The following is a 22762-nucleotide window of genomic DNA, read 5'->3' as shown; positions in this document are numbered from 1 at the left end:
ACTTATTTTATTCAATTGCAATAATATGTATAAATAACCATATGTATAGCTCAGACTTCATGGGTCAGTGAGACTCCAGTTCTGGTTGAGGCTCTCAGTTTCAGTCATTTAAGTTGTGCAGGAAAACAAATAACCTTAGATTAAAGAGCAACAGTTAATTGGAGTGGTGAGCAGGGAAATTTACTGGGGGATTTTCTTTTGACTCATGTTAGTAGGTTAATATTATGCTGATATTCACATAAATATACTCTAAGCCAGGTGGGAACTTTGTGATTTATAACTAGAAGCCTAAATTATAAATAGTAAGCCCATGGTAATCATTCGTAGGAAAAAAACTCAATAAAAATATTGCACATTAAAAAAAGATTATTTCCACTTATGAACATATTTATATAAATCTTTGTGACATAAAGATTCTTAAGTTATGCATGGACTTAATTTATTTTTGAGGAAACTAAAACCAAATATTATGAATGTAGGACAAAATACCTTTTGAAAATATTTTGTAAGTTGAGTTATTCCAGGTTGATTAATCCTTTTTAGTCATTTTGGGACTTATTTATGATAGTGTCAAACATTGTGGAAAAAAAATACAAGCTATAAATATGAATTTCTTGAGCATTTGATGTTTTTATGATTTATGCATGAGAGATTATACAGCTTAAGAATGCACACACTTTCTATGAGACCATCTTATAAGGGAAAAGCTTTCCTTATGATTGTTTTATATTTCTGTTATAAAAGTGAATCACCTAAAAATATTAACCACCTACCATGTGTAAGGTCTAGGGCAGTGATGGCGAACCTTTTGAGCTCGGCGTGTCAGCATTTTGAAAAACCCTAACTTAACTCTGGTGCCGTGTCACATATAGAAATTTTTTGATATTTGCAACCATAGTAAAACAAAGATGTATATTTTTGATATTTATTTTATATATTTAAATGCCATTTAACAAAGAAAAATCAATTAAAAAAATGAGTTTGCGTGTCACCTCTGACACACGTGTCATAGGTTCGCCATCACTGGTCTAGGGTATATATAGTAGGAGAAACAAATAAATAAAAGAAATGAGTGTATCAAAGAAATAAAAGAAATCTATAACAAGTGAAATAAGATATACAGTACTTGTAAAGATAATAATACCCAGCAGCATAGAATAATTTTATTGTCCTATAAGAATAAATTCTGATGAATTAAAATATTTTCTAGTAAATATTGGATATATTTTTATACCATCCTTCAAAAGATAAAAAGGATAAAATTTATATATTTTTCATTTTTATTTTATTTTTAATTCTCACCCAAGGATATGCCTATTGATTTTTAGAGAAAGAGGAAGGGGAGAGAGAGAGAAGGGTGGGAAATAGCAATGCAGAGAGAACATTGATTGGTTGCCTTCCACATGTGTCCTGACCAGGGTTCAGACCCTCAACCCAGGTATGTGCTGATGGAGAATCAACCCCACAACCTTTCAGTGCACAGGACAACACTCCAGCCAACTGAGCCACACTGTCCAGGGCATAAAGGTAAATATTTTTAAATATTTAAATATTGTTTTTTATCTAAATAAAAAGATGGGGCTCTTGAGAGAAAAATCCTTATAGATTTTGTAACTTCAGTGTAATTCAGCACACTGATTGCATTCCATTGCCAAGATCTTGAGCTAAGAGATAGGAAAACAACATTGAGACAGGAAAACTCCTACCCATAAGGAGTTTACATTCTGTTATTTAATGTTTCATTGGTCTTTAGAGACTAAACACTAAACCAAGAAAGTAGACTGAAAAGTGCTTTTAAATGCTTACTTTACATTCAAATTTAGACAATAGAACATAATAGGGGATGAATAAAAGTCTCTAAAACAGCACTATCCAATAGAACTTTCTATGATGATGGAAGTGCTCTGCGTCTGTGTTGTCTAATATGGTAACCAGTAGGCACATGTGGCTACTGAGCATTTGAAATGTGGCTAGTGCAATTGAGGAACTGCATTTTTAATTTAATTTGATTTGATTTAATTTAAATTTAGCTACATGTGGCTAGTGGCTGTCAGATTGGACAGTTCATCTCTAGAGTGTGTTTCTCAAACTATCTGAAGAAAAAGGACAAATTATTTTAAATTTCTAATCTGTTATGGACTAATATTTTTTGTAAAATGCAATAAAATTTACTACAAAGATGAAATAAGAAAAAAAATCAAAGATGTAAAATGCCACCTAATTTTTTTAATAGTAGATTCAACAGACATAAAATTACTCTGTCAAAATTGCTGTAAAAGTTTCTAACCATTCTCAACTTCTGTATTCTATGTCATTATGTAACAGACAAATAGTGTTCAGACCGGTGATGGTCATGGACCATACTTTGAGCTAGGAATAGGTCTTTCTTTGCCTAATGTGCCTAAGAATAAATAACCTCCTAAAACCAACTCTTTGTTAAAATTACTGGTACAGATGATTTCTACATATTTAAGTATAGTTCAAAAATGTGGTTACTGATGAACAGTTAATACTCTTTACAAGTGCAATGTGGTCAGCTTCAGTGTAGACTGGATAGGCTTATTTGATCCAGTGAAGCCGTTTTTGCAGTTGGAGGTATAAGCTGAAAAATCCTCCCTTCTATAAAGTTCAGCCCGATGTTTACAGCAGCCAAATTTGCTCAGCAACAGAAAGAAATCCCTTCGGAATGCCTTTGTGAAAATCGCGTACAGAAATGGATTGGCACAAGAATTGACTGGATAAAAAAGAACCAGTAAAACTTTAGAGTTGGTTACTGTGATAAGGGGCATTTTGAAAGCAGCTGAGATGGCAAAAAAAGAGATAGGTGCCATGCAGGTGAAGTCCGTGAAGATGAGAACTGCCATTTTCTTAGCAGTCTTTGTATCTTTGTTGGTAGCCATCAGCTCTGGATTTTGAACAATAAAATAAATTTTAATGTAGCAAGCACAAATGATGATGAAGGCCACCACATTGAGTATCAAAATTGTTAATATGTAGACTTGTGAGAGAGTGGTTTCCACATCCATAGGGAGGCAAATGCTGACCTTCATGTAATTGCTGACACCCACAAGGGGCAACATGGCAATTAGAGTAGAAAAGAACCATCCTCCAAGCATAATCGGAATGGCGTGTCTTAATCGTAGCCTTTGGTCCAGCTGAACAGCATAGGTGATGGTGTGCCATCTTTCTAGTGTGATGACTGTGAGGGTGTAGACAGAAAGTTCACTTGCAAATACAGTGAAAAAGCCAGCAGCTCCACACCCACTTCCTGTCTGCCAGTCTATGGCATAGTTATAATACTGGCCCTTGGTTTGGGAATCAACTGAAGCAATGAGCAGCAGATAGAGCCCCATGCAAAAGTCTGCAAAGGAGAGATTGCACATGAGAAAACGGGGCACTGTCAGTTTATAATGACTGGTTAGGAGAACAAAGAGGACAGTCATGTTTCCCACGATGGCTAGGATATTAATCAGCCAAATCAGGACCCTAAGGAAGTCATAGCCCATAATATCTTCACAGGGGTTAAAAGCATCTGGTTCAGGAGCACATCGGACTGTCTTGGGTAAGCAGAAACCATAGTCATAATCCCAGCCACTCAGTTCACTCTCAGCAAAGATGGCAGAATAACTGTAAGAAGAATATTTAGGCTCAATGTAAACTTAAGGGATTTTCTATGATTCTGATTATTTAAAAAAATTCAACAATAATTCTCACTGTTTTTTAAAGCCTAAGAAATAAAAGGAAACAAAGCCACAACAGTCTCAGTCTTACATTTATTAAATTATCTGAGAACTCTGAATTGATGTAGGCGTTCCTTAAGAAGGAAGTAAAAAAACCATTTAGACTCTATATCTATCTATATCTATCTATATATCTATCTATATATATATATTTTATACATTCATGCAAAGATTTAATGAAGCTGTTTACAGAGGACAATTTTCTTTGGAAAACAAATTTAGAGACACAATATATGCTTGCTAAATCGAAAGGAATTCTCTCTTGGCATTTTTTTGTAGCTATTTATCTCATAGTTGTCACCCAAACTGCTCTGAAGCTGTTTGTGGTAGAACACAAATGGAATTGGAAGGCTCACATTGTTGATGTAGTCAGCTAGTGGTGGACTTGCTTGCACCTTAGTCCCTGCTAACTAAATAGCCCAGAGAGAAACAGAAACCAAAGATGGATCACTAGAACCCTAGAAGCAGAGGAAGAATACAGTCATGGACAATAGGAAGAAATTGTGAAAATAGATAATCCTTAGGGGTATGTATTCAATTCAGAGAGTGGCTTGAAGAGGGACTCTGTCCCTAAGGAAGAAACAGTCCCACCTCTGCCACTCCCTCCTAACCCCATTGCTATTGTTTGAGTTGAGGTTTTCATCTTCCTTAAGGGACAATTACATTTGTTTTCTTCCTGGGATCCTTCCTCCAATATTAGCTGTCACCCAGTCCATCTGTACATTCCTCCTGGGGTGGCCTTTCTTATGCACAAATCTGTCATTTCAAACGTTCCCTAGGCTCTCACTGGCTATAGGATAAAATCCAGGCTCCTCGTGATGACCTCCAGGTCCCTCCTTGATCTGCCCCCTCCTCCAATTCCTTCTCCAGGAAGCAGTAGTGCCGCACCATTCAGAACATGAGCTCTGAAGCAAGACTACCTGGAAAACCAGGAGAGTTATTTAATACCTCTGTGCCTCAAATTCTTCATTTGCCAATAGGGGCAATAATCATACCTTCCTTGGTAGGGTCATACTAAGGATTGAGTGCACTGACACATGTGGAATGTCTAGAATAAATCCTGACACACATTAAGTGTTCAGTGAATATTAGAGATTCTTATAATTAACTCACAAATCCCCTGTGCAGTCATCCTTTTGGTCCATGATGTGACTAGTGGCTTTCAGAATAAGTTCTGTTTCATTCTCTGTCTTTGTACACATGTACTGTTTCTTCCTCTTCCCTTGCCTCTCATTTCTCTGGTGAATTCCTCCTCATCCTTAAAGTTAAGCTCTATGATTCTCTGTCTTGATTCTACACCTCCAAGGAGTTTATTACCCCTTCTCTCCCCCGTGGCTGCACTTAGATACTATTGTAATTATCAAACCACATTGCCTTTATGTAATGATGCGTTTAATAGTTTATTAGCTGCTTGATGGCAGGGGACTAGGTTTTATTTATTTCTGAAATCTCATTGCCTCACACAATTTTGGCTCTGAGTATCCATTCAGTAAATGTGTGTGCAATGAATAAACCAGAGTGATCCTTGCTCTGAGAGGAAGGGACAATCACTGTGTACAGTATGATGCATGTAGGCTCAACAAATTTTCTCTTTGCTCACAGTCTGCTACTATAATCTTGGGAGCTGGAGAATTAGTCATAATTTTTTTTTCTGTCAGGGCCATTACAATTATGTATTTCACTTGAGGGTTCCTCACACATTGAACAAGCATTTTTCTCTACTTTCAAAATGTAGCTTCTCATGTTCCATATAAGGAAGTGTGTACCTAATTCAGTGACTGGATGGAGTGATATATTTGAGCAACATAATTACTTAAATAAAAGAACACAGGTTTAAAAAAAATAAATCTATGACCCGGAACTTTAAAAAGGTGCTAGAATTCATAGATAGCAATTTGTAACTGGAGAAGCTCTGCTGCTATGCACAGAAGACTGCAAAGGAAACTCATATGTTTCATTATTAAATGTAAGTCCTCAATTCATGCACATCAATATAATTACCTATCTTTTTTTTAATATATATTTTATTGATTTTTTTACAGAGAGGAAGGGAGAGAGATAGAGAGTTAGAAACATCGATGAGAGAGAAACATCGATCAGCTGCCTCCTGCACATCTCCTACTGGGGATGTGCCCGCAACCCAAGTACATGCCCTTGACCGGAATTGAACCTGGGACCTTTCAGTCCGCAGGCCGATGCTCTATCCACTGAGCCAAACCGGTTTCGGCCAATTACCTATCTTTTTAATCTCTAAAGAGGGTGGTTATAAAGCATGGTTAAAGAAAATAGGTTATTTCTTAGCATTAGAAAGATCCTTAAGACCATCTCATTGACCCCCTCATTTTATGTTAAGGAAACCAAGATTAAAGCAGGTTAGTGGCTTGCCTAAGATCCCCGGCACTAGGCACCTGTGGCAACATGAGGTCGGTATACCCATAGTTCAGGGGCCTTTCCTCTACTTCACCAGCTCCCAATCAGCCTTTTTCAAAGTGTGGTCCTTGGACCACTTCCATCAGAATCACCAGGGTGTTTGTAAAATACAGATTCCTGGCTTTACTTCAAATCCAGAATCAAACTTTCTAGGGACAGAGCCCAGGAATCTGCATTTTACACAAGTTCCCTGGATGATTCCTACAAAATAAAAGTCTGTATTAAATCAAGTGTAAACTTTCAAATGATTGCTGCCTTAATTTCCCTTATCCCTTTCCCCTTAGCAAAACTGTTTTGGCTTCTAGAAAACTTCTTAAAATTCTCAATACATTTAATATCAGTAAGAGGTCAGGCACATTCCCTCTTACTCCCCTGGTCCTTTGCCCAATCTTTTTTTTGCACTACTGAGCATATGTCTAGCAATATTCTCCTTGGTGATTTATCTTCAGACCAAATACCCCTCTGCTGCTACTTACATTTGTGTCCTGGGATGGTTCCTGAGGGCAGCATTGTGCTTATTGACAAAACCCAGCATGGAGCTGTGTTAAGTACTGAAGCTTATGGAGGGAATGTGAATGGACTCATATAGGGTTAGCGATATTGAGTCAGAGGAAGGAGGAGCAGTAGCACCACTGCTCCAGCCACAATGAAGGCAGAAAGGAGAGGAGATGGGAGTTGTAGAACAGTGGGCCAGCCATAACAATAAGCACACCATTATATCTTGGGGAGAGCAGGTAAGGCTTAGTGGCTGGTTCTAGAATTTCTAAACTCCAGGGGCTTAGGAATAGCAGCAATCTGGTGGGAAAGGGAGAACGGGGATTTATCATAAAAATGTTTTTGCAGGAAGCACATTTTTAAAAAAATGACATTAATTTCAGGTAGATTTGAGGATGCTGGAGATTAGGGGACTTGTTTTCAAGCAGTGTTAGCAAACGAGATTGTATGCTCATTTTGGGAAGGCATGTGGTGGGGGCCAATGAGGATTATTGAGAATGAGCTACAGTTTCCCCTCCCCCAAACCATCCCTTGGAGCTACCATTGGCTGAACCCAGAATTGGTTTCCTGTTGATGAGAAAAAAGCCATACAATCGCAAAAGAATAATGTGGAAGGTGACCGATAGGGAGGCTATCAAGAGGGAAGAGTGGGAAGAGTGAGAAAAAGAAACACCGGAGGCCAGATGGTGACAGACCTAATTAAAAGAACAAGAAAAGGATCCAGAGTATAATATTTATAATGTACCCTTGATGCTGTCACATTCTTCAACTCAGTTCTGAAAGCCAAACGGTGTTTCTGCTGTCCCTTACAGATGAAGAAAGTCTTGTCCAGGAATACCCAGCGTTACAGGAACATTACTGCCAAGGATTCCCATCCAACTCTGAGGAGCTACGAGGCCCAGGGTCCTTCCATCATACTACCCTGCTGCCCATAACTTGTAGATTGATAGTGGAAAAGAAAAGGGAAAACAAAGATGTAGAAGAGGGACAGGAGATTGGCAAAATATCCTAGAAGGGCGTCTGGTTTTGTAGCCTGAAGGACACATGGGGGAATGATCAAACTTCTAAATCACAGTAGATGTGGCCTGGGGACACTGGGGTTATCTTCTGAGGCATGTTTTTTTACATTTGGAGGTATGTGAAATGCTAAGGCAGCCAGGAAAATGTTAAAAAAAATCAGTCAGTAGAATGGTAACTTAGCTCCCATCCAGTGTATGCTAGTGGTAGCATTAAGGCTGAGTAACATTGAGCTCCAGAGTGGAGTGGTCAAGGTGGCCTAGGTGTCTTGGAAGGAAGTGGCTACTTCTAGAAGCTGTATCTGCCATTGGTTGATCTTGCTGGGATACTGACAATATGACTAGTGAAAATTCCTAGTGAACTAAATTTTTACTTAAGCTCTTAATGACATTAAAATACTTGCAAATAAAATTTGGATTTCTGAGAATTTAATATAATTGTAGAATGAACATGTAGGTACTTATTTATAGAGGGTTTTTTTTAAAACCAGTTGAATGAGATACCTGATCAACTGGATGCCACTTGCAAAGAAAAGTTCTCATTTTAAAGCTATTTTAAAATGCTTTGCAAACATCCCCCTAACCAGGACTTTTATTGAAAGAAAATTGTTACACTGATAATACTAATAAGGGACATGCAGAATGAGATAGGGCTTCCTGAGTTTCTTTGCATGCAATACTTACAGGGTTTCATTATTTGGTTTCCTTGCTGTGCTTTCACATTGTTTAGAAAAGTTTTCAAAAATGGAAAGTGAAAAATTCTGCCTGAAAGAGAAGAGGTGGAAAAAAATACCAGTTGAGCTTTTGGTCTTCAAACTAAATCTGATCATGTCTATTTATGCTTTGTTCATCTAAATTCCTTGCCGATTATACCAGCTTCATGTTCTGCACTATTGTCCTAGCTGAAACGCTTCCTGGGGAGAGAGCAGAGGCTTCTGAATTGTCATTAGAGTGCCTCCAGCTTTGATAAAATGCTTGAATGCTAAGTGTTTCGTGTGTGCTCTAGAGAGGAAAAAACTAAAAAATTTGTCAGATTGAATCACAGTTTTTTCAATGCTCATTAAAAGCTGCCTTTATGGCATATTAAGGTTAGCTTCTTGCCACCCTCCTCACTGCATTGGCCTCGATGAACAAATAACCCTTCATAGTTCATGGCTTTGAACTGTAACTGGGAATCTCATTTATAAGGATTTGGAGATACTGGACCTGACATTATGTGAATTTTCTGCTCCCCCCCCCCAGCAGTATATGTGGGTGCTTCTTTTTCCTTCATTTTTCCCTTTTAGCAGTTTAGCTAATAGAAGGGAGAGAGGATGGAGGCAAAGAATTAAACAAGGCATATATGCTTATATTCTTGAAATGAAACCTAAGGGAGGAACAAAGGAAAAGTTGAGGAAGAAATAGAAGAAAGGACAACAGGCTGTGAGAACCTCAATCTTCCCTAAGGAGGAAAGAGATATGAGGCAATCTGAACTAGGCATTTCTATACACTATCCTTCCCAATATTAACAAAAGAGTTAGTTTCTTTTAGGAATGACTGTATACAAGCAGGAAAATGGAGAATATATCTGAACTATTTGACCCACTGGACTCATTTTAAATAATCAGCTTGTTATTTGGGGTGAGGATTATACATCCTGAAATTTAAATAAAATCGTGTGCATGTGTGTGCGCGTGGTGTGCTAGCTCTAATCTGACACGAAGAGGTTCTGTGTGTACCAATCTTCAGTTAACATGAAATGTGGTTGTTCTTGTCCTTCAGATAATAGCAGTGGGGTTCGTCTATCTTTTTTGAAATTTTAATCATAGATACCAAGGAAGTTTTTGGGGCCCTTTGCCCAGGCAGCTGTGAGCATTATCCAGACTTAGCAGCTGCAGGGCAGAGGGTGACTCAGAGATTGCACAAACATCCACTGGCCCAGCTTCAGGCTCTGCATCCTCACTAGCATCCAAGGTTTCGAGCTTTAGGGACACGGAAGGAGTCAGTTAATCCCACTCAAGACAACCCCTGTGTGACTACATTCCCATTGTACTTTGATACTGGTCCACAATTGCATAATCCACTCCCCCTTTTTATACCCAGAAGTCTACTGGAATAAAAAAAAACAACAACAACCCTGAACTAAAGTTCGTGCATGCCAGTAATTTCAGGACGGTTGTGACCTCTTTGCCACAAAACTGGTGTTCAGAGTCAGTTTTATCATAAACCACTGTCTGTACTGTCTCCTAGTTGGTCTCTCACCAGCTTTGCTCACTTCCAACCCATCCTCCATCCTCCTGCCAGAGTGATATTTGATAAAAGGAAGTCTGAGTAATTTTGCTTTAAATTTTCAGTGGTTCCCCATCCTCTAAACAACTTGGCCTGGCACTCAGAGCCTGTCATGGCCCACCTCTCCCTCATCTCCTCACTCACCTTCCTCTGTGTACCCAGAAGTCTTCCTGTCCCAGTTTTTCTGAATGACTTTCATCCTACTGTCTTTTGCCTTTGTGCCTTCACAGGAACTGTTTTGTCTTTGTGGCATGCTTTCCCCCACACCTGTCTAGCCAACTCCTACCTGTTTTTCAAGGCTCAGCAGAAGTCACTTCCTCAGGAAGCCTGGCATGAGCCCTTCTTTTCTTTGTGCACCCAGAGCCCTCTCAAACACACAACCAACCAGGGAACAAAGCAGACTAAAAAAATAGGCAAGAAAATATCAGAGCATGTCACATGTGAAAAGTTAAGTATTGCTTTGCTTTACTTCAGTTACATATGTGATGTGCACTGGGTTACAATGTAAAAATGTAAAAAAAGGTATTTACTATGCATCTCAGAAAAAAAAAGGTATGGAAAACTGCTTTAAGGAAAGAATGAAATTCTGCACACCCTGTCATTCCACTCTGCATCGAATTGAGTCAGCTGAAGTAGTAAGATGTCTCTCACTGGACACAAACCAGCCAGGAGCTTGTGCCCTTTTGTTCCCTAAGCTGGTCCTTAGGGAGCTAGGATTCTGTTCGGAAACAGAAGATGGTCTGCTGCTGCGAGAGAAATAACTTAAAAACCTTCTGTAGGGATTTTGTCTATCTTTTATTAAAGATTAAGACATTAGGTAAAATTTATCCTCTTGAGGCTACTTCCCCACCTCTTAAGGAATTATTGGCTCTGATAAGGATTAGAGTTAATTGATCTTCGAAATGCCGGTAATGTATCCATTTTGCAGCTGCTATGATAGCCTAATAATTTAAGGCTATAATTTAATTAACTCAGAATAGGGTTCAGAAGTCTCCAGCTGCAGGGTGAAGTGACTCTTTGGAATCGGTTTTCAGGAGGAAGCAGGATGGTTCATTTTCTTCTTGTCTATCTGAAAATGGCCTAGAAGGCAGGGAGTGCAAGGGCAGGGAGCCCTCCACCAGTTGCGTTTTGATGTTTTAGCTGCTGCCACAGCTTGGCAGGCTTTACTTATTGTTTTTTACTTACTCTTTTGTTGGCAAGTTTCTAAAAGCACAGCAGTGGCTGGGGTAAGTCAATACAGCATCCAGGAGATTGGTAAATTTTTCTCTTGATGGCAATTTTTTTAGAGAATAGGATGAGGTGGCAATTAGCGTCTGAATGGACTCCAGCCCATAGCTAGGCAGGGCCTGCAGTTGGGTGGAAGAAATATCCCTGAACAATAAAAGGGAGAAAGGCTTTTTATTTATTTATATTATACATTTGATTCATTGAAACTTCCTCTGAACAATAGCATCATTCTAGATTGTGAGGAATGTTTTCTTTGTCTCGCCTTCCCCTAATTTTCCATTTCAGTTACTCTCATTAAGATCTAAATTCAAAAAAGCTATGCTGTGTTTTTTTCTTATGCACCCCATTATTCTTGTCAAGGTTGAGTATAACTCCTTGTACCTGTCATGCATTCATTAGCATTTCTCCGTCTCTCTCCCCTCTCTACCTCTCTCCACTTAGCAAAAGTGAAACAACTACCTGCTTTATGAGACAGCAGGCACACGCGGTGACATCAGCTTTTGTGCTCTACCCCAGGGGAAATAGTCAGGGCTTCAGATGCCTTGGTCTCTGATTGATCAAGCCCTGCAGGGTAGGTTTTCAGGAAGCACAGGCTGGCTACACTATTCATAGCTGCTGTGTGGCGTGAGCCATCATCTACCTGGGAAGCAGAATGCACGTCCTCTAAAGGCAACCTGGCTTCATCAGTCCAAAGCAAGCGAACTGGCCATGTGGGCAGAGCTGTGCGGAGAGCTCAGGCTTTGTAAACAAGGTTCTGAACTCCTCAGTTTTTCTAGATGAGGCAATGTCCAAGAAAACTCTGAACAAGTTAAATGTGAGGAGGAAGAGCAGTCAGTGGAAATTTAAAAACTCTGCCCATCTTCTAAGAGGCTGCTGCTGATGCCCCATGAAACTCTCCCAGCAGCACAGCCACCACTGCCCCCCACCCCCAACCCACCCAGCAAACTTCCCCAATACATGGGAGGGGATCAATAGGTGATGGATAGACAGATGAACTTGACAACAGGGAATGATGTCTAGTGTTGGCCTTGGTGGAACAATCAAGGCAGGAGATCTGCCCCAGGTACTACAGACTTTTCCTGCTTTTGTGTCCTTATCAGTTTAGGTACCAGTGTTCTCATTCTGCTTTATAGAGTTATTATCTCAGATGTGTTAGGGATTGAGCACACGACTCTGCAGGCCTGGTTGTGGTTGTGGTGGTGGTGGTGGTGTGTATGTTGGGGGGAATGTATTTTAACTTGGGATTCTAGAAATGACAAGGACTCATTACAAAGGAGTGTATCTCTGATAATAGATTTTCAGTCTCAGTGACAGAGTTGTAGGGAAAATATTCTGGGGGCGTGGGTGGAAGGAATTCATATAGACACCACTTAAATCCACAGGCGAAATGATAATAGCTGCTTGGGAAGTAAGAGATGTGTCTGGTCCCACTGTTCTGAAGAAGACCAGGTGCCTGCAGTGCTCACAGTCCTTTCAAAGTAGGCCGACCAAGCAGCTCTTCAAGCAAACACTGTCATGCAGGGTGCCCTGTGCCTGACCCAGAGGCAATTCCCTTCAGCTGTTCAGTAGCCAGGTTGGCGGCCAACTTGCTGTAAGAGCTCTGCTCACAGGATGTGCTAGATTGGGGAGTCATCAACCAACCTGTCAGAGTCTGAGTCTGGTATATGTTAAATATAAGGTATATTGAAGGGGACCCCTTAGGATAGGATGGCAGAAGCTGAGAGAGAGCAGAGAAGGAAGTAGGCAGGAGCCATGAGGTAGTGGGAACCATAAGGAAGCATAAGTCATAAGTAGAGGCCAAGTGGAGAGTAGAGAGAGTTAGGATTGACAGGGGCAGAAGTGAGGAAGAAAAGAGAATCAGAATGGATGGTGGTAGAAGCTGGGAAGTAGATGAAGTCAGGAGTGAATGGCATGAGGGGTAGGCACTAGTACAGGTGGGGGTTGATAGTGGTAGGGGTAGGAAGTAGACAGAGGCAAGAATGGATAGTGAATAGGAGAGTTAGGGAGCAGATGGTCAGGAGTTAGTGGCAGGGCTAAGAAGTTTGGAGTTTATAATGGTGGGAGATAGAAAGTAGAGCCATGAGTTGATACTGGCAGGAGCTAGGATAAAAAGATTAATTGGGTAAGTTCATTTCTTCCCCTGCTTAAAACCTGAGAGCCTCTTCATCTCACACAGAGAACAGGCAAATCCTTCTAATGGTCACAAGGCCCTCCGTGACGTGGCTCCCTGCCACTTGTCTGTCCACATGTTTAAGGACTGTCCTCTGCTCACTCTGCCACACCAGCCTTCTTTCTCCTCTTCAAATACACAAGGCGGGTTCCTGCCTCAGGGCCTTTGCTTTTGCTGTTCCTTCTGCCTGGAATGCTCTTCCTGCTGAAATCCACATAACTCGCTCTCTTACTTCTTTTAGGTATTTGCTTAAATGACAACATTTTAGAATATTCTTTCCTGACCATCCTCTTTAAAATGGCAACTCCCCTTCCCAACCTCCTCCCCCCAACTGTATCTTCTCCACAACCAACACCATTTTGCACATTGCATATTTTATTTACTTATTTGATCCTGTCTGTGTTCCCCCATGCTTCTGCTCACTGTCTTTCTAGAGCTTTTCTCATTTTCTCTTGTTTATTGCTTTGCTTGTTAGTTTCTATTTGCTCTATGTGTCTTCAGTTCCTTTAAGGGCAAGGAGCAGAGCTGGTTTGCTCACCAGCCTCTCCAGCATGGTGCCTGGCAGACAGGACATGTCAGCCCATGCTTGTTGGATGCATGATAACAGTGTACTAGACTAGCGAGTAATGGACTGGCACGAGGGGTGACGAGACACCCTGCGTTAGAGGTTCAGTGTCTGGACCTGTTGCATTTCTCCCTGAAACCTGACCGCAGCAGAGGTTGTTTGCTGTAGGATGTTTCCTGCTTCCCAAGGCTTTGTCAGGAGACAGCTGATCCCATTTTCTGTTCCTCTTAATTTTCCCACATGTCCTCACACTAAACCCCTGTAACTAAGGGAACTTGGCTCCACTCCCTGCACCCTCAGAGAGCCTGACACACACAACATCAGCCCTGTCCAGCAGGTGTCAGGGCGAGTCAGACCTCTAGCCTAAGTTCGCCAGGAGTGGATGCCAGGTGGGGAGCCACCCTTTAGTGGCTCACGAGGAGGCCTCCATATTTAGTGTTATGAGTTGAATTATGTTCTCCCAGCTTCATACATTGAAGTTCTGACCCTCAGTACCTCAGAATGTGACCTTATTTGGAAATAGGGTCTTTATAGAGGTAAGCAAGTTAAAGTGAGCTCATTAGGATGGGCCCTAATCTAGTATGACTGGTAACCTTATAAGAAGAGGGAACACGGGAGCCAGACAGGCAGGCACAGAGTGCCATGTAGAGATTGGAATTACACTGCCACGACAGAAGGAAGTACCAGCAGTGAGAAGAGAGGCCTGGAACAGTCCCTCCCTGCTGCTCTCAGAAGGAACCAGCCCTGCTGTCCCCTTGGTTTCAGACTTCCGGCCTCCAGAGCTGGGAGACAATACATTTCCAATGTTTAAGCCATGCAATTGGTGGTGCTTTGTTACAGCAGCCCTTTCACATGTAGAGGCTGATGCCCCACAAACCAGGTTGGGGACAACGTGGCTAGACACCCTAAGCAGGCCTGTTGGGGTGCACTGGGTGGGTGGGGAGGCAGCACCACTGTACTCACAAGATGTTGGGCCCTGTGGCCCCCAGGAAGGCTCCATGGTGCATCTTCTTCAGGTGTGCGTTTCCCTTCAGCTCCCTGTGGGGAAGGACAGTGTCCTTAGTGGAGTCTGCACCTCCTGTGTAACCTGTCCCAGCTGTGTACACTCATGCTTGGGCCAGCCTGTGCATGGTGCTCAGGGTTGAAGGGTACATGGGGCACTGTAGGTGAAGTGGGAGAAAGACATGCTAGTCTTGGCAAAATTGTGAAATTGTGTATTTGGCCCCACCTTTCCTTTGTGATTTCCCCTACTGGCTGGAACCTTTTGTCCTGCAACTTAAAGAGCTCGCCCCTTCTGCCCTGGGGTTATGGGCGATTACTGTCACAGCTGGGAGGAGGAGAGTGCTGCTCCAGTGTTCAGGGCTAGAGGGTGAAGTGCAGCCTGCCCTGGATCAAGGCTCTCAGTTGTCCTGACCTTGGAAGTCTCAGAATTTACTAGTGATATACTGAAGTTTGCAAATACTTTCCTTAAAAAGAAAAAGTAGGGTTCATTCAATGTCACCCCTTTTATCATGTTAATTGCACTTTTTTTTTTAAATGTGTATTTGTAAGGGGGTGAGAAAGGATGGAAGTACAGGCTGTAGAGAAAATTGTCCCATTACCTGGGAGCCCCGCTGGTGTGTGCTGTGTATGTAACCAGGTGTGCATGTTATGGAAACAAAAGATTCAGGGCCACTGCTCTTGCCTGTGGCAGAAGCCCAGAGCTGCTAAGGCAGAGGCTACCTGAGGGCTTCTGTTCCCTTTAACTCAAAGCAGCTCAGCGTGAACTCTCACAGATACTCCAGGCTGGCCCTGCAGAGTAGCCTCCTGTCTGGGCCCTGAGGCTGGGCTCCAAGCACAGGCCCTTCTCTGGGTGGTCAAAGGAGCTGTGAGAGGAGTCCCTGGGCTCAGTCTTGCCAGCCTTCTTTTCAGCACTTTCTTCCTATAAGAGAAGGGTGGGGACTCAAAGAGTGTTCTGGATCCCTGGGCAGTGGGCACAGTAGACATCCACTGTTGGTGTGGTGATTTCGAGCATGGGAACAGGATTCTTCTGCATCGTGTTACAGTGTTACATGGCAGAACAGATGGCACGAACACCAGCCTCTCCCCTGCAGGATGGCTAGGTAATTACCTGGCACATCTCATAGTGTTCCATCTTCTCTAGCGTCTGCGCATGTCTCCATGCAAGAGCCCCTGCATCTTCCTTCCTGGGTAGCTGTTTTCCACGTGCTTCTACTAAGCGTTCTCCTTGGAATCCCTCAGCCCTTTCATCAGAAAGCTCCTGTCAGTCCCACATCACCCCCCTTCCCTGGGTATATTTCCACTTTCAAAAGATGAGGTTGTCAGAGTCAGTTGCTGTTTAAAATCTAAATCAAAAGACGCTTTCCTTCTTGAGCCTCCATGGTTGTTCCTCCTGATTTGGTTTGTTTTAATTATGTTCAGTTCTGGTCACAAATTGTTGAAACTGAGCTCTGTGAGCAAATAATCCTCATGTCAGCCAGGTCCAATTAATTTTTTCAAATTTCATGACAGCATCTTGCATGTTTCATTAAAATTCAGATCTTTCTGTGTACTGATAACTGCATTGTGTAACTTGGTCAAAGGTAAATCAAATTCATCGACCACATTTTTCTGGAGGGCACTTTTGGGAACTCTCCCCAGGTGACCCGGTCCTCCCATTGTGAGAAGCATAGGCAGCATGGCCTTTTGAAGCAGAGTGGGGAACCCCCAACTCAACCCAAAACTTTCCTAACATGGTGCTGTGGGAATGATGTGGCCTGACTCTTGGACCCTGGGAGGTGTCTGAGGACAACCATCCAATACTGTCCCTCTCCACCTTGTCCTGCCTTAGTAAGTAGAGTGCTTGAGAACTTGACAGAGCTTTGGTGTCATTCTGAACACCTTTGGACAGGCCTATTAATGGGGAAGGTGTCAGACCCTGGGCTGAATGTAGAGTTTGAAACTTTTTCTTAACAGTTTTGAAAACTCCTCCTCCTTCTGTGCTTAAATCTTTCAATGGGTCTTCTTATTCTTAGAAGAGAATTCAGACTTCTCTCCATAGCCCCTCAGTTCTGCATGATTTGCTCCTACTTTATCTCCAGGTTTATCCCACACCAGTCTTCCCCTTGCAGATGACCCTCCAACCTCACCAGCCTCCTCAAATTTCCTGGAGCTTAGAAATTTCGTTTCTTTTCCAACTCAGGACCTTTGCATATGCTGCTGCTTTCTGTAACACACTTCCCTTGCTATTGCCATGGTGGATTCCTTGCCATCTTTTAGGCTCAGCCTAAATATCATATTCTCAGTGAGGCTATCACCTAGCCTAAAGTCAGTCGCCCCTCTGTACTCTCGCAGATCTCAGCAATAGGTTATTTTCTTCATGGTACAAATCACTACCTGCAAGAAATTAACTTACCCCCTTTTTGTCTGTGCCTTATGCTAGAACAGAAACTTCAGGATGACAGGGAGTGTTCCTACTCTACCATGCGATCCAGCACTTAACAAAGTGCCTAATATATTGGTGATGCTTAATAAATGCTTTTTGAACGAATAAATGAATGATATTGATTTCTGTTCTTGCTTTCCTCTTTCTCCCAACGATGAGGTATGGGGGATTAAGAACCTTGAGTAGTTGTATTATTCGAAGTTCACACGAATTCTGGCATCTCTGAAGCAGCGGAGACTGCTGACCAAGGCCCTCCTTCCTGAAGTCCTATTTTCCCTGACCTCCCAAGGTCTACTCCACTGGTTTCCTTCCACCTGGTTGCTTTTGCTTTGGCTTCTCTTCCTCATGTCTTGTTCCCCCAGTTTTATATTCAGTCCTCTTATTTTCCCCCTTGTGCAGGTGACCTCAGCCACAAAGGACTTTAGCTGTGCCCTCTCCAGATAACCCTGATGTCTGTGTGTCTAGCTCTGAGCTACCCTTTCCAACCCTCTGTCCTCCCTGCTAACAGATGACCCTCTAGGTTCTCATTTCCTACTGAACAGAGTCCAAATTCTTTACTCTGGCATCTAAGGCACTTCCTGCTGTGTCCACCCACAACTAGAACTTTCTAAAAGCTATATTTGCTGGTCTATGAAAACATCTCTTGCTTCCTCTCCTGGGCCATTCTTTTTGTTATCCTCGGCCTGGAATGCATTTTCCTTCTGTCTTTGCCTCTCTCGGGCGCAGCTCAAAGTCTACCTCTCTCGTGAGGCTTTCTCTGGTTTCCTTCTCCCTGTCTCCTGTTTCAGTTACTACTTAGTGTGTACAGTTTGCATACCATTTGGAGATGCCTCTTCCTAGGCTGTAGGCTCTGTCAAGGCAAACACCAGGTTTATTCATGCTCATTTCCTCTAAAAATATAGCATTTTCCCTTCAACACAGCTGATGCTTGGCACACACTTGTTGAGTGAATAATGGAATGAGGCATCTGAGAGCACTGTGCCAAGAGAGGATAGGCCTCTGATTTAAATTTGGCAGAAAGAGATTCAATTGGCTGGAGTGGACCCTTCATTAAATTCAAGTCAAGAAGAAAATGATGGGAAATTTACTCCATGATAGGAAGGACAACTTTTAAAAAGCTACTGTTTCTTGAGCACTTGGTATGTGCCAGACCTATGCTAAAAGCATAAAAATTTAATCTTATTTAATTATCATTTACTCATTGATAATTAATTATGTGATGTAATAAATAATAATTGAGCACCTACTCTGTGCTAGGCACTGTTTTAAGTACTGAGGGTACAAAATAGACCTTTTCATTTTCAGGAGTGGGTATCCTCAAAACAAGCCTATTAGTGGCTCCATTTTATAGATGAGAACACTGTGTCTTAAATAGGTTGAATAACTTCTCCAAGGTAGCTGATAAATAGTGGGATCGGATATAGAGTCCAGTCAGTGACGCTTAGGTCTGTTCTCTTAGCCACCAAGTTATGTGGCATGGTATCTACATAAGAGGGTCTTTGGTTAATATATATAATTAAAGTAAATATATTATGTAGACTTATGCTCCTCAACTTCAGACTGGCAGCATCAGCATCTCCTGAGAGCTTGTTAAAACTGCAAATTCTTAGTCTCTATCCTAGAACCACTGAATTAAAGTCTCTGGGAATCAGGCTCAGGAACCTGTGTTTTAACAATTCCCACATTATTCTTATGTGTGTTAAAGTTTGACAAGCACTGGTGTAGACCATACTTTATATGATCGACTTATTAAAAAAGGCTTTTTGTTTATTTTTCTTAATTTTGACTTCAGTTGAGGTTTTCATGTGCTCTTAGTTTTTATTTTACACAGCTGTAGTGCGATCATCAGTCACCTTGTCCCTGTTAGGGTTCTATTAGAGTGGTTCAGCTTTGCGCATGAACCACTCTAATAGAAAAGGAGCCTTACAAAGAAAGAGGTTGAGAACAATGAAGGAACCAGTTGGTTGGGATGCTCCCCTTGATTTAAAAGCTATTAACACTGGGGCCAGGCCTGGTGTGGCTCAGCGGTTGAGCATCGACCTAGGAACCAAGAGGTCACCGTTTCAATTCCTGGTCAGGGCATATGCCTGGGTTGTGGTCTCAATCCCCAGTGGGGGTGTGCAGGAGGCAGCTAGTCAATGATTCTTTCTCATCATTGGTGTTTCTATCTCTCTCTCCTTACCATTCCTCTATGAAATCAATAAAAATAAATAAAAATTAAAAAATAAAATAAAAGCTGTTAACACTTGGGACTCAAGTAGGGTGTGGTGAATATTCTTGGCTCCCTCACCTGGTGGAAAATGAGCAGCCTATTCCCTCCCCTTGCCCACCTCCCACCCCCAGCAGTAGGGAGATGGGACTCTGAGTGGGTCTGTTGTGGCTGATTAGCTGGTAAATGGAGTTACCCGATTTCTCTGCAGTGGGGCCAGTGGGAAGAATTTCTTTGCTGAAATCATGCTGCCTCTAACACACCCTCAACCTGAGCACGGGGGCTAAGAGGGAGGCTGTGAGATGGCGGCGCCTAAAGTAGGGTGTTGAATATTTCAGCAAGCTGTCAACTTCAATGTATTCCGACTGCATCTATCTTTGAAATCAGGGTGCTCTGGGGTTTCCAGCCAGCCAGTTGCCTAGTAACATGCATGAAACACTGAGGACTAGCCACTTGAAAGTTTATTTTTGTCCTGAGTTAGTTGCTGAAGATTGAATGTGGTCTGGTAGCCAGAGTAATATATCATTTTTATTCATGAGCTGGGGAAATGAGCGTACTTACAGGGAAATCAGCGTCGTCCCATTGAACGCATGACTTCGTATTTCTTCAAACCCATTTCCATACAGTTTGCTGAAGAGGGAAGAGAGAGGGTTTAGGATAGAAAGAAATGGTTTGGAATCACACATCCTTCCTCCTGTGATGTTTATTGCTAAGATAATTATTGGCATTCACATGTCTTAGCTGTGTTTCACTAACATTTTAGATTCTAAGGTCCTGGAAAAATGAAGTGGTTTTTTTTCCCTCCAGTTTGCCTCTATCTCCACCATTACAATCTTCACCACCACCAGGTTTAAATGTTTATTAAGTATCAGATACTTAGCCAGCCATTGTATATATAGTATATGATTTAATCTTCATCGTCATTTCCATTATCCTGATGTAAAACCTAAGCCTAGTGTTGTTGTGCAGCTTGCAGAAGATCAAAGAAAGCAGTGGCAGAAGTGGGATTTGAGGCCAGACCTGTCTGACTGACACTCAAGTCTTGCCTGCGGTTATGCAGGCCTGTGTGTACACCCGGGCTTTCTGGGTTGCTGAAAGTTAAGGGCAGAGGAAGACTCCCATGCTGAGTGAGCTATCCCTTTTCTTGGACGAGTGTAAGTTTTGCTACCATATCTGGCTCCACAACCAAGAAGATTTCAATGTCTGTAAACAGTTCTTTAAGACTCATTATTGGATAATGAAATCAATATAGTTGGGTGCAATCAGCATTTAAAAAATAAAATAGAAGTGATTCGAACAGAATGGATGCAATTAGGGTAGTGTTGTTTATGAAATTTTGTTCCATAATTTTTGTATGTTATATACATATAAATATACATACACACACACGCACACATACATACATGTCTGTCCAGAATAAGACACTGGAGGCTTTTTAGAACACAGGTCAATGCTGGGGAATGCTGGAGTCAGAAGGGAACTTGAAAAGAATCAAGTGGCATCCCTTCATTTAGCGAAGAAGGAAATAAGATCAGAGAGGAAAGTGACTTGTCTAAAGCCCACAGGAGGCAAAAATGGGACCAGAAAACACTTTGTGGCTCCTTCTAGCACATCAGTTTTGCTGGTTGTTTTGCTTTTCTTCCCTGAGATGACCCCCTCTCCCTCTTCCTGCAGGCTGTGTTTGATTTGCAGGGTCACCTTTCCTGGCTGCCCTATTTAACTACCATCCTCCCCTCCTCCAGCATCTCAGCATTCCCTATCCCCCTTCTCTGATTTGTTTTTCCTCTGTTGCTTTACCACCGTCTGACCCATAGTTATATTATACTTGTTCATTATCTATGCCCCCCCCGCCCCGCCCCCAGCAGAATATAAACTCTTCTGCTCTCTGCAGAACCCTCTGCATCTAGAACAGTGGCTGGCACCTGGGATGAGTACAGTAAGTATATGTTAAGTGAATTGGATGAACAAGTGGGTCTATGGAAGATGAATTTCTTACTACAAATCATAGTCCAATGAGCTTAAGTAGAAATATTGGTGTAAGTTCTTCATGAGCAATGATGGAAGACTCAGGTGAGAAAGGGCTGTGGTAAAACATAAAATTAAACTCCTGTGTCTGGCAAGGTCCTATCTTCCCTCTACAGGGCTGCTGCAGCTGCACGGCCATGTCAGGAACAGGCTGCGGGATGTGATGTGAGAAAGGGTTGAGACATATTCTCCACCTGCTCTCACCCCATATGCCTGTCACCTGAAAGCACTTTTATCTTGGTATATGTATATGTATATGTATATGTATATGTATATGTATATGTATATGTATGTAGTGTTTATGTGTGTAATATGTATGTATTTTTTTTGTGTGTGGTTTCCATCAGCCCCAGCACACCTGACACAAATCAGCATATAAATATATAGAAGTGGGACTCATGTTGAAGCATGATATTTGAACACTGAAATTCAGAAAATACAGTGGTTATGAAATAATTTGTAAAGTCTTCTTACTAGATTGAGTTCAAAGAGAACAAGGGAGGATACGAATTCATTCCACAAAACCCTCAGGCCTCTCATGCTGCCTGTTACCTAGCAGGGGCTCGGTCATCAGGCTGGCTGGAGCAGAGGCCCTGTCCCACCGCAGCCTCCCTGGCTTCCCCTGCTCTCCTGTGCTTCCTTCTGGGAGTCTTCTGAGTTTAAGGCTGCATGTGCTAGCTTTTAACCATATTCTGTAACCAATTATTGGATGCCATTTTTTCATTAATTTTCCCTCTCCATTTGAATTGTAGAATCTGAGGGGATAGGAACTTGGTTTATATTTGTTGTCTTGTAAAATCAAAAACAACCTTCTTGCCTCCTTAGCACTTACTCCCACTGGATTTTTTTTTAAGTTTTACACTAAGAATATTATTCTTTAGTAGTATCTTGTCATTTGGCAGTATCTTGTTATTTATAGCAGTTTCTATTAGATGAATGAATCCTACCTGTCTTTTCTCTGAACTTTTTTGAAATTGAATTTCTTAGAGGCTAGGTCAGTGTTTATCAAAGCATTCTCCTCCATCCACTGAATCAGAATCACGTACAGAATCAGACTCTGGTAGTGGCACCCAGGAGCATGTGCTTTTATAGCAAGCTCTCCCAGTGAGCCCGGGCATGCCACTTTGGGACCCATTGCCCTAGGGCAGTGGTCAGCAAACTCATTAGTCAACAGAGCCAAATATCAACAGTA

The 22762-nt window shown here is 41.9% G+C and overlaps 1 protein-coding gene across 1 annotated transcript in view; it reads right to left on the bottom strand.

Annotated features, from left to right (window-relative positions):
* Nucleotides 1-2454: 2454 nt before the first annotated feature.
* Nucleotides 2455-22762, bottom strand: part of LHCGR (luteinizing hormone/choriogonadotropin receptor) — a gene marked incomplete at its 5' end in the record, with an annotated part of 55500 nt that continues 35192 nt past the window's right edge. The window contains 5 exons of the mRNA XM_023746052.1: nt 2455-3627; nt 8366-8446; nt 11136-11321; nt 14876-14950; nt 20107-20175. Coding sequence (XP_023601820.1) covers nt 2517-3627; nt 8366-8446; nt 11136-11321; nt 14876-14950; nt 20107-20175 — 1522 coding nt within the window. The remainder of the gene's footprint in view (nt 3628-8365; nt 8447-11135; nt 11322-14875; nt 14951-20106; nt 20176-22762) is intronic.

This window comes from Myotis lucifugus, unplaced genomic scaffold (genome assembly GCF_000147115.1).
Source record: "Myotis lucifugus unplaced genomic scaffold, Myoluc2.0 scaffold_6, whole genome shotgun sequence".
Taxonomy (NCBI): Eukaryota; Metazoa; Chordata; class Mammalia; order Chiroptera; family Vespertilionidae; genus Myotis; species Myotis lucifugus.
This window is presented reverse-complemented; position numbering and strand designations above follow the sequence as displayed.